The sequence below is a fragment of the Leptonotus elevatus genome, chromosome 11 (assembly GCF_054856555.1).
Source record: "Leptonotus elevatus isolate MCC_2025b chromosome 11, RoL_Lele_1.0, whole genome shotgun sequence".
NCBI lineage: Eukaryota > Metazoa > Chordata > Actinopteri > Syngnathiformes > Syngnathidae > Leptonotus > Leptonotus elevatus.
In genome coordinates, this window is record NC_141249.1 from 21,235,109 (window position 1) to 21,250,447 (window position 15,339).

Genomic DNA, 15,339 nt, shown 5'->3' on the forward strand with positions numbered 1-15,339 from the left:
CCACCTTACTGATCTTTCCAGCAGGCAGACAAAAAGACAACAAAGCTACTTTAGCCCAGGGGAGTATTTTGAAAGCCAACACGCCTGCCGTCAACTCTTATCCTCAAAGTGCCGCCGTTGATGCCGTAAAGCAAAATCACGTCAAGTCTGGCAGGAAAGTGACTTGTAGAGACATTTTCGAGACTGCGGATGCAGTCGGAGGGTTCACCTTAAGAGGCGTCCCGGCCTGGTGCAGTCATGCGTGGCGAGAGTGAGCGAGTGAGCGCTCAGGCCACGGGGAGGTTTTGTGCCAGCGACACTGGGGCCCTGTTACCACGACACCGCCGCGCTCTCACGCATATGACGGGCCAATCGGGTGTCACCTGATTGCGGTTGGCCAATCGGACGGGTTGCGGTCGCCACTTTGTCGAGGAGCAAGATCACACAATGTGACACCCTGGCGAAACACTGTCTTCTGTTATTACGCTCTACATTGCATCAGGAGAGGGCAAAGTATGTTCTGGGGGCTACCCAAATTATTTTTATGTTGTCACGTGTGCGTGGAATTTGCCATCATGTTTGATAAGCGCTTTTTCTCCTGTGTTTGAAAGGTACACATTTGCACAACCGGACTGATCGTGACACCGCCCCCGAGCAGTCCCGTCACCACAGCAACAGTCTTCACCTTTCCGTCAGAGACCAGCTACACACCCATTCCGCTGGTAGGTGCAGACTTTCGCTAATATTTAAGGCCGTATAATATGAAAGTGTGCTTTTGAATTGCTTGTATACAAATATCTGGAGCGCCTGCCTAACCATCAAGCATGAAATTATACCACAATGTAATTTTTTTGTATTCCCTGTCGTATAACAGTGGAAGACAACAAGATATACTGTACACTGTACCTATGCTAAAGTACAGTACAGGCCAAACGTTTGGACACACCTCATTCAATGTGCTTTATTCTCATTACTATTTACATCGTAGATTCTCGCATGTGGAGTTTTATGTACTTAAGAAAAAAAGGTGAAATAACTAAAAACATGTTTTAGATTCTAGTTTCTTTAAAATACCCACCCTTTGCTCTGATTACTGCTTTGTACACTCTTGGCATTCTCACCTCTGGGAATTCCTTCAATACTGTTGGAAAACCATTTCAGGTGACTACTCTTGAAGCTCATTGAGTGAATGCCAAGAAAAAAAAATCATCAGAACAAAGAGTGACTATTTTGACTATTTTGAAGAAACTAGAATATAAAACATGTTTTCAATTATTTCACTCTTTTTTAAGTACATCACTCCACATGTGTTCATTTAGTTTTGATGGCTTGTACTGTAGAGACGGTGGCCTGTACTGTATATGGTTAAATTATTGTTGGTAGCTAGTGGTGGCTTCACAACTTGTTGTTGCAGTCTGGACATGGAGTGTTGAACAGCTCCGCCTCTGGAGGGGAGACTCAGAGCTTCCAGAAGTGGCTCATAACACCACAAAAAGATTCTGGAGTTGTTGTTCAATGATTGATTAAAAAATAGTCACTTGAGGATTCTGAAAAGACTCCAAACAAAAGCATGTTGTTGAGATGAACATGTTTGTGTCTTTATATTTGTCAATCGGATTTTGGGGGGGGATTTCCACTCAAATAATTAAAGAGGAAAGTAAGTTATTAAAAGTAACGGGAGTTTTTGCCCACAATTTTTAACTGTTCCAAGAGCTCCAAAGGCATTTCAATGAATTTCAATGAGGAAAACAGATTTTATATATTAGTAAAGTGAGTTACGAGCTCGGTCATAGAATACATTTTAGAAAGTCGTAAGTCACGGTACCATCGTACCCCCTGCTATTCATCTTAGCCACAACAAAAGCAGAAGAAAGAGTAAATAAATTAATCCCTTAGTTCAGGGATGGCCAATTTAAATGATGGAGGTGGCCACGATTTGTAAAAATCCCCAAATAAATGTGTGGACAGTGGACACAGTGCAATATAGAAAAGTAAACTGTCCCCGATGCGGCCCTTGTTGAGCTAGTGGTGAACACTGATATTACAACATAAATTGCTCACTCCAGTAATTATTTGTATTTTCAAAAATGAATCAAGGTGCGGGCCGCCACTTGCCCATTCCTGCTTTAGTGGCTTGCGTAGTCTCCTGAGATATGCAAGCACAAATTTTGCAAAAGCCTCCTCATTCTTTACGTTTATGTTAAGAAAAAAAGTGGCGATAATAGCTCTCTCTCTCTCAGCCTACACAAAAGTGCACACACACTTCATGTGTGCGTGCGTGCGCGTGTGTGTGTGTGTGTGTGTGTGTGTGTGTATACAAGCTGGCATGCTGAGTTAGTGAATGAGCAGGAATGCGCACACAAAAGGTGGAGTTCTCCGCTTCACTTGGGAACCCTACGTGATGTTTTTGTACAGATGATTTCTGCAGCCCGCAGGCGGCCTAATTATCTCAGCTCCAGCGTCGCCAGTCGACCGTAACGCGCTCACCCTTGTGCGCATATTGCTCATGGCGGGCCGGGGGTGCCGCGGTGTCGTGTCGTGAACACGATCACATGACCGCTTAACAGGTTGTTGGTGACCTCACCATAGAGCTGTGTGCCGTGAACTAGACGGGCACACGCATGTGGATACAATTATAGCGCTGAAAGGGTAAAAGGGGGATTTTGCCATCGTTACAAGCGCCAAGATGAATCCGAGTTGAGCCGAGTTGTGATTTGTCATTTCATATGGTCCACGTTAAATTCTGGGACGGCAGCTCTGCCGCTTGCACAGCTGCGCCGTCTCCTAGCAACAAACAAACAAGCAAAAAAGTACAAAATAGAAAGCAACGTGGAGGTCAGATGGACTCACTTTGCCACTTCTAAACAAACTGGGGTTCAAAATTTTTCCACTGATGGTCCAATTTGATTTTCTTTACAGTATGCTTGTGAAACATTATAAAAGTGAAAGCAGTTGAAGCCCACAGATCAAAGAGAATAGAGCATTTAGGGCCATATATTATCAGCACGACACTAACCCTAACCCTAAAATAGCCATATTGGGCCTTAGAGTGAAATTTCAGGATGAGCTTAAAATAACAGCTAAACTTAATTTGACTTTTTCTAGAATTTTTACTTGCAAGTTGAAGCAAAAAACAAAAACAAATTAAGGCTTGTACCTCAAGGCACCACTGTTCTAGAACATAGACCTTAAGCTGGATATCAAGTATATAACAAACCTGTTTTTCCATTTAATGCAAAGGCGCTCAAGTTACTAGTTTTTGTTTACCGGCCAGTATCGACAGAACTGTGGCGGATTGCCACGCGGTCATAATAATAACCACCTTTACGTTTCTCTCTTGTCATCACCACAGGACGCTCTCCCGCCACCGCCGCCGCCACCGCCGCAGTCATCCGCCGGAGGCAATGGGTACTCGCTGGTGGCAGGGCAGAGACCCTCCCCCAGCGTCGGCGACCAGGGCGGCAGACAAAGACCCACAGTGTGAGTTGGAAAAACAGTCGTGCCGCCTACAAAAACAGGCCTGCCCTCGGACCATCCGTTTTCTGTAGCGCTTATCCTGATGAGGTACGCAGGTGAGCTGGAGCCTCACTTAGAAGCTGGCCAGGTACACCATGGAGTCGCCAGTCGATCATATGGCACATATGAACAAATGATACATTATAATTATAAACAATACTATTGAAAATGACAATTAATTATTATTTTTTAAAAACTAAACAAAGCATTTTTTGTAGAGATAGACCAATATGTTTTTTTCAGAGCCGATACTGATGCCAATTATTAGTAGTCAAGGAGGCCGACAACAGATATTTGAAGCTGATATTAATTTTCAGTGAAAAGGGAGGACTAACATTGGCGTAAACTTCTTTTTTTTTTAAATAAAAATGTCACTCTTTTTTGCAATGTCTTAAAGCATTAATGCTTATTGAACCATTTTTCTGACTTTTTAAAATGTAAGGTGGTTTTTTTTCATCTTAGACAATATACTTAATTTAAAATTTATTTAAAAAAATATTCAGGGAGCTCCCAAGGTTATCAGTACGTCTTAAAAGGTTAAATGGAAACATAAAGAGATTAAAATGATTTTACCGTCAGATTTTGAAAAAAAGCAGGTACAGATATTTGTCAAAATGCCCAACAGCTGCGCCGATAGTAATAATTTTGTATAGTTTACATACACATAATGATTAATTGCCTCATGACTATGTCACATTTTAAAAGAATGTCCAGTGGAATATAACAGTGATTTTGCACACATGCTTAATACCAGCCGGTGACGCTTTCCTCTTGGGTCCTATTTGAGGTTCTGTGAGTCAGCCTTGACTTTTAAACCTCCCCCAAGGCAGCACACTCATACCTGTTTAGAATTAGATGCCCCCCCCCCCCTTCTTGCAAGCCTGCTTTGCCACCGCCATCTGCATCCGCTTTTGCACACACACGTCCCATGTCTCGCTGGGATTTCATGCCGACAGCATCCCAGCTGTGACTCCTCGCCGGCCCAATAGACATGACCCGCAAATTCCGTGTCACGTTCTCTCCCGGAGGGTCTGCATTGTGAGGATAGACAAACTTCCTGTGCTCGCTTTTTGTGGAGTGTGCCTTTGATGTGTTTGTTTTGCGGCTGCAGCTATGTGGCCATGTTCCCCTATGCTCCCCGCAAGGAGGACGAGCTGGAGCTGAGGAAGGGTGAGATGTTCCTGGTGCTGGAGCGCTGTCAGGACGGCTGGTTCAAGGGCACCTCTATGCATACCGGCAAGATCGGAGTATTCCCGGGGAACTACATGAGTCCAGTCAGCAGGTTGGTTGGAGCTTAACAGTTTTTTTTTTTTTTAAATAAAGTTTTTGAACAGACAGTGGGACCCTCAAAGTGGGACGCAATCCATCAAAAGTGTTCCTTCGGTGCCATCTTGTGGCATCTTGGCACCAAAGAACTAGGATTATTTTTTTTTTTTAAGATGCTAACCATATTTCTAGCAAACTGAATTACACATTGTATATTTGTTTAAAACAACCACATAACTTTGCCTTAAAATCCAATTAGCTTAATGCTAACAAACACTGCAAAAGGGCATAATTATGCTAACAAATAGCATTGGTATCCCAATGTTTGAAACCTTTATGCAACAGACAAAATGTAAAGTGTATGGCAAGTATCAGCTAGTGGTAATTTATAGATATTATGTTATGAAGAAATGAAAATGAAGTGAGGTGCTTTCCTGTTACAAAAAGAAAACACAAAAAAGTCAAAAAAGAAAACACAAAAAAGTCAAAAACCTTTCGAAATGCTTGTGTAGTCCTTTAGATGCTAACTGAGCTGAAGTTTCACAAGCTTTGCTGACATCCTTTGAGCTCACAGTTTTGTTTGACTTTTGGACAGTTTGTCTTTTTTCGGCTTTCATGTCCATTTTCACTCAGAATCTGATCAAGATTGCACATTTGGAAGCAATTGAAATCCATGCAAAAGCCATTTAATGTGTCCAAATGTCAAAGTTACTTAGATCAGCTTGTAATTTGTCACGTTTTAAGTAGGCTCTCACTACATTTTATTCCCTTGGATCCAATTTGGAATCTGTAAGACATTTTCCCTTCTTTAGATCCTAAATTGTATTCAGTCGCGTGTGCGTGTGTGTGTGTGGTGTCATGTTTGTAACACGCTTGCCCCCCCTTTCAGGACGGCGTCGGGGAGCAGCCAGTCCAAGGTGCCCATGAGCTTGTGCACGCAGGCGGGCAGAGGCATCACCATCGTCAGCCCCTCGTCCAGCCACCACGGGGCCATTGTGGCGGGCCCCGACTCTGCCAAACATCCTCCCGTCGTTGCCTCTGCCGCCGCCGCCGTTCAGCCCGCCGTGGCGGTGACGGCGGCTCAGACGGCCACGGGCCAGCAGCCCAAAGTGCCGCTACACGTCAGCTCGCAGATGACGGTGAATCAGGCTCGCAACGCCGTCAGGACAGGTGGGTCCGACGGGATAGCGAGTTCTCAACTACGAGCCAAAAAATTCCTGTGTGTGGATCAAGACAACTTTTTTGTGCATTTGGTGGTTTGGTTCATTTGGACTCAATACCACCAAAAAGTCATCAATCAGCACTACTACAAATTATAACAGCATGCAAGTTTGCCATCTACTAATTCAAAATTTTGAATTCTGTTTTCAGCCGCATGCCACGGTCAGGACCGACCCACCCCGGCTGTCGTGCCCACCCATTCGGCGCCACCTGGAACCTACCTCCCGCACCTCACCGCGTGCCCCCAGCCCTCCCCCGGCCCCGCTCAGGGCTGCGCCCGGACCGCTGTGGCGCTGGGGTCCGCCGCCGCCTCCCTCACCCCGCCCAACGTCAGCGCCGCCTCCCTAGAGGGTGACGCCTTGAGACCCGTGCCCGTTCTCGCCGGGAACGGTTCTGCTCTCAGTGCCGCTGCAACCAGTGCTGCCCTTGCGTGTCGCCTGGACAAGGACGTCAAGGTGGGACTTTATACCGACAGCCATTTTCTATTTGTAGAAAACTCCAATATTAATAGTTTGTCTGCAAAGGTTTCATCAAGAGTTTCATCCGTTTTAGGAAAGTGCACAATCAATAGTTTGTCTACTTTTTAGGACACAAAAACGCCAATACGAAGAAAACTTGACTTGTTTCCACAGAGAGAAAAGAAAAGTCTTCTGAAGCTGCTGTCCAACAAGAAGAAATCTCGTCAATCTCCGCCTTCCTCGCCCACGCTAGAGGCGGAGCAAGCCGCCACCGCAGAGTCGGCCCAAGGAGCCTCGGGTCCCGAGGCCTCCCTTCCCTCCTGCCCGGATCCCGCCGCCGGCACCGCTGCTGCCACCGCCGTCGCTGCCTCTCCATCTTCCGCTTCCTCGTCGGAACCCTCCTCCCATCGTAGGAACGGCGTCTTGGATGGAGGCGCTCCTATCGCACCACCTCCTCGCCAGCCGTGTTCCTCGCTGTCGTCGCTGCAGCATGATGCGCGGCCTATCATCTGTGAGAGGTAACTAAATGATAGACAGTTGAATTTTTCAAGCTTCACTTTCATGATCACATTTATTTGCACGCGAGTCACTCCCATTTTGAATTTCTGTTGCTATGGAGTCCTCATGCGATACCTCAACAATGCAAACGAAATATCACAAATATCTTAGTGCAGTAACAAGACAGATACCTTATTAAATGGTTAATAAATCATTTTTATATAATACTGAAAATAAAGAAAAGTTTGAATTGCTGCATTCTTTCTTGATAAATTATTTCAGAATTAAGTATCAATTTATGACCTTTTTGGGGGGGGGGAAATCCAATAATTTAAGTGTTGTATTGATGAGATTTTTTCCCCCCATAAACATGATTTTTATTTTTATTTTGGTTTGGTTAAAAAAATACTAAGTGTATCTGTTATGACTTTTTCACAAATACAATTATATTCTGTTACAACTTTATTTGCATAACATTTTTTTTTAATTATTCAATCTAAAATGGAACTTGGAGGAGAAAAAGTTTCAATGTTACAAGGAAAAAAATTCATATTTTTCTAGAAATGTTTTTCTTGACGTTTTGCAACATATAATGACTTCCTTCTAGAATATGACTTCTGTTTTTCTTTTTTTTCTTCTTCTTTTTTGTTACAACTATTTGGAACTTTCTCCAAATATTTTGTGATTACAATTTCCTAAGAAACTGGTGCTGTTTTATACAATGTGTTGAAATATTGATGATTTATTTTTTTGTACAGTACATTTTTTTGAGAATTTTTTGGGGCTTCTTAATATCTTCTTCCTGACATTGTGAACCCAACGGCTCCCCTTACCCTTAATATATCCTAACGTGTGCTCCCGCTTCAGGTACCGTGTGGTGGTGTCGTACCCGCCGCAGAGCGAGGCCGAGCTGGAGCTGAAGGAAGGCGACGTGGTGTTTGTGCACCGGAAGCGCGAGGACGGCTGGTTCAAAGGCACGCTGCAGCGCAACGGCAGGACGGGTCTCTTCCCTGGAAGCTTTGTGGACAGTATCTAAGCCTCTCCCGCACACACTACTTTTTTTATTTTTATTTTTATTTATACCCTTAAATGTGTGCCTTGTACTGTTCTTCACTTTATTGTACATAAGGACACAAAGAGGATTTAGTTCCAGGAAAACAATATTCGTTAATATAGATATGTTGCTCTTTTGTTTTGTTTTGTTAACTTATTTCAAGAAAGACTGGCCTAATTTTTCCCGGGTAGTTGAAAGGGTTAAACTGGCATGTGCCCTCACTTGATTTGCGGCCATTTTGCAATGGGGTAGGCAGGGGACAGGTGCATCTCAGTAAGCGACAACATGGTGGAATACTTCAACTTCAACTCTTCAATTGACTTCAATGTATTTCCTTGGCAAAACGATGCTACGACAAGTACTAGTTTTGTCTGAATGAAACTTATCAATTTACTTTAACATACTTCGTTAGCATCAAGATGACAAGTTGGCGCCAGAGCACTACTTTTGTTTAAATGAAGCGCCTCGATTGATGTCAACATAGTTCCTTGGCACCAAGATGCCACAAGATTGTGCCAAAACACTACTTTTGTCTACAAGGTCCTCATCTCATTTTTCTATACGTCATTCCATGTGTATTGTCTTTTTTTTTAATTTAATTATCATCTTGCTTTAACTTACAAGTAACATAAACACCATACTTCACCATCTCAAGAAATTTGAATATTACATAATCAAAAAATATTTTTGATATAGAAATTAGGTAGGAATTGGCATTTTGAAAAAGATTTTCCAATGTGTTTTATGAGTTTCTTTAATCGAGCCACTGAAAATAAATAAACGGTGGCGTGGTGATCAGCAAGTGTGCGTCACAATTCAGAGGCCCGGGGTTTGATTCTGCATGAACTTTTCTACCATATTGCAATATGCTATTGAGATGCATCACTTGCCTTGACACGTGAAAAGCAAATCAAGCCTCAGTGGAAGTGTTGTAAATTCATCTGAGGTTCGCTTTCCTACCGTCGTGTTGTACGGGCTGGACGAGCTGTGCTGCTAATCAAACGCATCCCGACGTAGCTCTGCTGCACCAGAGTGACTTATCGTTTCAGCCTCTTTTTTTTTTCTTCCTATTTGTTGTTATCATTATTCTGAAAAAAAAAATGCTGCTCCTCGTCAGTTGCAGTGACCTCAACACTACTTAATGTGACTCCGCCACCACGACACAAACAAAGCACTCTTGTGATCATGCTGGAAGTTTTTCTAATATATTTTAGAGAAGGAGATAATTGCTTTGATTGATCCCCTTTTGATCGTTTTTGTATCTACTTGAATTACCATAAGATTCCTTTTGCGATCTAAGAGATTTATTTGTATTTTTTTTTTTTGTAGAATGAATTACACTGAGCAGTTAGCATTTTTGTTGTCCATTTTAGATGTACACTATTTTTGTTTGTTTTGACAATTCAATGAAATACTGCATACTCGGGGTCGACATTTGCAAATTCACTTAAGCCCCCCCCGCTTTTTCACAATTTTTTGTCCAACAGCAAACTGATTCATCCTTAAGAAAATACAGCCTTTAACGCTCATTTCTTCCATTATATTTTTCCATACATTTATTGGAGGTATAAAAAGGTTGCCCATCCCTTCTGTAGTTTAGTATTAACAAAGGGGACCACTGTGATAATGATTCAGAATTCACTCTTGGAATCTTTCTCAATGTTCCATGAGGTATCTCTGAAGGTTTCCTTGCAATACGACACAAACGCAGCATTTTATTTGTATTTTTGTCAAATTCAGTGGCAGACTTCTGCAGCCATGCATCAGGAAAAAAATTATTATTATTTTTTTTTTGCAGAAAGACCAAGTTAAAAAGTAGCTTTTTAAAAAGGATTGCCACAGGGATGAACTTTTGAAAAAAAAAACAATCGTACAGTAAGTGTATATTTTAACGACTTTTCTTGATAAACACATTAAAACATTTCTCAAATGACGACTATTTGCATTACAAATTTTGCACATTTTTCCTTTTTAAACAATTTGTTAACCTTATAGATTTTTTTTAATGGAATTATTCCTTTTTGTGCACAATATTACAAGTTAGGGAAAAATACTTATATTCAGAATATTTCTATATTTTTTTCCCCCACAAGACTTTTTCATAAAAATAAAAACATCTCTTGAATCTCTTCAATTTTTTTCTGTTCATTTCAAGGAAAACGCCAAACAAATTCACAGCTCTCCTAAGTACTTGATAAATTGTTGTTGTTTTGTTGTTGTTGGTTTTGGGGGTCCTTTAGTTCCACTGTCTGAAATTGAAATCAAGCTTATTATTATTATTATTATTATTATTATATTATTAGTAGTATTTGAGGGAATAGCACATTTTTAAGAGTCTGTTTAACAATAAAAGCTAATGTTTTCCATGATTGTGTTTGCACACGAAGTCTTTTGTCTCTCTTACGATGTGATTCTACCGAGCTGGGAGAACGCTGATGGGAAGTGACAGAGGTCATTGTCGCTACACACATACGCAGCCATGGAGAGGAGGGGTTACCATGGAGACAAGTTATGCCAATCACAGGGCTTGCATTGTTGTATTTGAAATTTGGAACCCTTTCACCTTGTTTGGTGTTCATTTATTAATTGAAAAAAGGGCACAACTCAACTTTATTTATATAGCATTTTTTTTTAATGACTTCACACAAATTCGGCTAAATTAACAGTGACATTCTCCATGTACAGTTTATTTGTATTATACTGCCCCCAGCTGGCCAAGGTGTGCACACCAGAAGGAGCAGCACAATGTCCATTGAAGTGAAGCAAAAACAAACTATTTAATTCTTTGCAGGGTTTTTTTTCCATGGCTGTATGTTTTTGTAAAGTACAATATTATTATTATTATTATTATTTAAATATTAAAAACACTAGCCAAATGGTAAAATTTGGCTAGTGTTAACTGTTTTAGTGATTTATTTAAAGAGCTGAAATTTGACAAAATCAGACAAACATATTTAGTATTGGCAAGTTTTGTTTTTGTTTTGTCTTTTTACATTTGCTTAATGGATCAAAATCAATTGGTCCATTTATGATGACTTAAGTGTTTGAAGCTTTGAAGTTGGTCATAAAGACGTGTGACGCTGCGTCTGCGTGTATGGCAGTGACATTCTTTCATCAACAAAACAAAAACAATGAGGCGCAATTAGGAAGTGCTTCCGGCAATGGTATGGTTTTTGGATCAGAACCATGGACAGCAGCATAGACGTGACCAGGAGCCACCTCAGGAAACGTTTGGACCAGCTGGGCTATCGACTCCATTTTGGGATGGACTCGGTGCCGCTGGTTGCTAAACTCTTTAGGTAAAAAAAACCCCATACGTGTTGGTCGTCATTGTCTCATTGTTTTGTCATGATTGTTAAATGTGTCTAATTTCAGGTTGTTGTTTTTTTGCCCACAAAATTAAACACAACGAAAACAAAGCTCAGGTTTTCTAGTAGGCTTTTCCTGCCACTTTTTGCATTCTACCAGAAGGTTTTGTGCTACCGCTGATCAACCTTCCGACCATGATTCCAAAAGGCCTGACATCTGAATTATTTTGGGATTAGTCAAAGCCACTAAAAACGGTTTTGAGAGGGTGCGCAGACTTATGCAACCACATTATCTCATCTGTTTATTTTTATTTTTTTCAAAAATTTGAACAAGTGTGCAGACTTTTGACCCTTGGCCCCTGGGGAAAACCAAAACAAAACATTGTGGCTCATCCCGATGTCATCACTTGACTTTTTGTTTGTCTTTGCAGTGATCTGGTGCACACCACGGTTAGCCTTCGCAATGCTAAGCTGTCAGCTGGGAAGCCCGACCGGTACCGTAATGCAAACGCCTCCCGCCAGCTGGACTCTGGCGACCATTTTATCAGTACAGGTCAGATGTTAACCATTTGGCACTAAAATAAATGTGTTGTTATGAAAAAAAAAAGTTGAATTCAGTGGTACCCTGATTTATGAGTGTTCCAACGTGCGAGCTTTTTGGTGCCAGTAAACTTTATAATGAGTAGCAGTTTTTCAGATAGTTGTGTATTTAACCAAACCACATAAATCTGTTAGAAAAGCTTAATAGCTGAGTGATAGCGCACAATACAAAACGCCCTAGACGACTAAAACTAGCATCCGGTTTGTTTTCAGGTGGGAGAAAGATACGCATTGCCTTGACCCACCAGTCTACACAGACGAATGAAGTAAGACCGCCTCCTTGTGGTCAGGATGAAGATTTATCTGGAAGGTTTGTTGTTTCAGCAACAAATATACATTTTTGGCAAATTTCTGTCAGGGTTGATAGTTATTTCATAACCTGCAGCAATTTTTATACACATTTTGTCATATTGTCCGTTTTTGCCTGTTATCCCCCCCCACCCCCAATTTTTTTGTGCTTGTTTTGTGAGCTTCTTTGTTGTTTTGTTGACATTTTTATGTTCTTGTTTTGTCCCCCTCATGGTTTTGGGTCACCTTTTTTGTCCATGTCCAAGTTAGATTATTTTTTTCATTAAAAAAAAAAGTTTTGAGGTTTTTTTTCTCTCCAGATTTTGTCTTTTTTTGGGGTGCTTTTTTTGTTGCCATTATTGTGTTTTTTGTTTTGTTTTGTTTTTTGTCCAAATTCTAAACGTTTTTTTTGGGGGGGGGGGTATGTTGATTTCCTGCCCAACATTTGTACTATTATTCTGATTTGGTCAGATTTTGTCCATTGTCCCTTTTTTTTCTAGCTTTTTTGTCAGGTTTTTTGGGTCCATTTTCTTGTCTTTTTTATACATACATTTTTCTAATCTTCATCAGATTTAGTCACTTTTTTGTTCGTTTTGTCCTGTTATTGTCATTTTAGCCTTTTTGTTTTTGAGTTTTTATTTTTTTATTATTATTTTTTTTTAACATTCATTTATTTTTTGGGTCTGCTTTGTGTCTATTTCTTTGCCAATTATTTTCAGTTTTTGTCCATGTATTAACTATTAACTTTACTGCTCGGATGTTTTTATATTAATTCATTAATTAATTAATCCATTTTATTTTCATACTGTGGGTGTCTTTCTATGTATGTAACGTGTCCTGTTGATTCTTCGGTAGGCTGTTTGACTTGCAGGAAGAGCTGGTCACACTCAAATCGGAGCTGGACTTTTCTCATGGGCACGCGAAAGCCATAACCACCCAAGTAAGTTGGCAGACGCGCAATGTGGCCATGGCGTCGTGTCTAATACCGTGCGTGTGCCACAGTTGGCGGAGGCGCAGGAGGCCAAGCGGAGGCTGGAGCGGACGCTGGAGGAGCTGCGGCGGACGCGGGGCGACGACGAGGCAACCGAGCCGGCCTCCCGCAACGGGGAGGCGCACCTGGAGCTGACGCGCAAGGACGGCACCGTGGCTCAGATGGTGGCGGTGAAGGAGCGCGTGCTCAACATGGCTTACAGGAAGCTGTCCGCCTCCAAGGAGGTCATCCTGGGTCAACAGGAAGTCATCCAGGACTTGGAGGATAACCTTTGCAAAATAAAAGCGGTAGGACATGTTTTTAAAAAAGACGTACACACACTTCAAGCAGAAAAATCTTTCATCAACTTTTTCTTCCTGTGCTGTGTTGAATCTTTTACTGGTCAGGAAGTTTGCGAGCAAAGTCGTCTTCGGGAGCAGCTGGCGGAGGCGAGAGCTCGGAACGACCAACTGGAGGGACTGGTCGCCTTTTTTGAGGCCGAGAAGAGCGCGCTGCAGGACAAAGTGGACAAGATGCTGGACAACGGTATATCTTTATATTATGGGATGGCAGAGTACCGATATCAGGTAACGGGACGATACCAGGCCTTATTTTGCGGTATCGATACCCGCGATGGAAAAGTCGAAAATTAAAATAATGGGAAAATGTTGAATGGTGAGTATAGGAACTGGACCAGTCACCAATCAGTGAAAATCTGCATATAAATAGAAAAAAATAAACCCCAAAATATAAATCTAACAATATAATATTTGAAAAAAAATTGGGGGTGGGGGGGGGGGGGTCGTGAACGAGTGTTTTGGTAATGTCAACTAGTGGACTGTGTGTGTTTCAGACCGAGACCTGGTGCAGAGCTTGGACTTGCCGCGGGCCACCAGAGGTGGCAGCGGCGAGCCCACGCACCACCTGGCCGACATCATCGAGAGCTTGGAGGAGGAGCGTGATCGCTACCGCCGTGAGGCCCAGCGCTACAAAAGCCTCCTCAGAGCCACCACAGCACTCACGGCGTGTAGTCCCACCCAGGACAGCTGCCAGGACAGCGTCGAATGAACCAAATGGACGATGGCGTCCTAAACAATGTTTGATGCTCCGCTGATGATATTTACCTCAAGCAAACGCAAACAATTTTTAAAACCATTTTTTTTGTATAATTTTGTCAAATTTTTAAAAACAATTTCTGTCTGTTTTTGTATGATTGTTGTATTTTTGTCATTATTTTTTTTATTAGTTGGACATATTTGCGTGTGTTTTCGTCCCAATTGTTTTTTGTTGCATTTTTGGCCGATGTTATTCCGTTTTGGTTTTATTGCCAAGCTGTGTAAGCTTTTTGTTAAGCGTTTTTTTTTCCATCCCATGTTGTTGTGCATTTTTATAAGCAGTTTCCTGTCATTTTTTTCATCCTTAATATTCACTTTTTATTTTTTTTAAACTATATACATATAAATAGTGCCATCTAGTGTCGAAAAATAGTACAGGCAACGTCATGGTCGCATTTTTCGTCAGGATGTCAACAGCGTCATCTGGCGATTGCGTGAATTACACCCCAAAAGGAAAATTCATTAACTTGATTTTATTATACGTCTGCCCTCCCCCCAATGATCAACTCCCTTCTGGTTATTCCTCTCCCTGAGATTGAAATTGTAATAGCTGACTTTATACATAGCACATGGCTTTTCATGAAAAATTGTGTTATAAAAAAAAATAATTTTACAATTTTCATTTTTAAAAATCCAACATTGATTTTTGCAGTCATCTTTCTGCTACAGATACTCGAAGGAAAATAACTTCGCCAACGTAGTAATTGATTTATTAGAAGTGCATCCAACTTGGTTTGTTGCATTTTATTACTTACTAATTAGGGTTTAAAACTAGGGCTAGGGTTTCAAATGAGGGTTTCAATCTAGGGTTAGGGTTTCAAATTAGGGTTTCAAACTGTGGCTAGGGTTTCAAATTAGGTTTCAAAACTAGTGCTAGGGTTTCAAATTAGGTTTTAAAACTAGTGCTAGGGTTTCATATAAGGGTTTAAAACAAGGGCTAGGGTTTCAAACTAGGGCTAGAGTTTCATATTAGGGTTTCAAACTAGGGCTACGGTTTCAAATAAGGGTTTTGAAGTAGTGCTAGGATTCAAAATTAGGGTTTCAAATTAGGGCTAGGGTTTCAAAT

The 15,339-nt window shown here is 41.4% G+C and overlaps 2 protein-coding genes across 2 annotated transcripts in view; both read left to right on the top strand.

Annotated features, from left to right (window-relative positions):
- The window catches only part of sh3rf1 (SH3 domain containing ring finger 1), a 34,948-nt gene extending 25,429 nt beyond the window's left edge, over positions 1-9,519 (top strand). Inside the window, exons 6-12 of the mRNA XM_086089760.1 lie at positions 591-701; positions 3,332-3,459; positions 4,607-4,777; positions 5,651-5,931; positions 6,133-6,437; positions 6,615-6,958; positions 7,806-9,519. Coding sequence (XP_085945886.1) covers positions 591-701; positions 3,332-3,459; positions 4,607-4,777; positions 5,651-5,931; positions 6,133-6,437; positions 6,615-6,958; positions 7,806-7,974 — 1,509 coding nt within the window. The 3' untranslated portion in view covers positions 7,975-9,519. The remainder of the gene's footprint in view (positions 1-590; positions 702-3,331; positions 3,460-4,606; positions 4,778-5,650; positions 5,932-6,132; positions 6,438-6,614; positions 6,959-7,805) is intronic.
- A 1,579-nt stretch (positions 9,520-11,098) lies between these two features.
- On the top strand, positions 11,099-14,891 carry LOC147166425 (centrosomal protein of 135 kDa-like). Its single transcript, XM_086089778.1, has 7 exons — positions 11,099-11,291; positions 11,732-11,853; positions 12,114-12,210; positions 13,044-13,128; positions 13,191-13,466; positions 13,566-13,704; positions 14,012-14,891. Exons 1-7 carry the CDS (start codon positions 11,179-11,181, stop codon positions 14,224-14,226), a joined length of 1,047 nt encoding a protein of 348 aa, XP_085945904.1. The 5' UTR covers positions 11,099-11,178; the 3' UTR covers positions 14,227-14,891.
- The last annotated feature ends 448 nt before the right edge of the window (positions 14,892-15,339 follow it).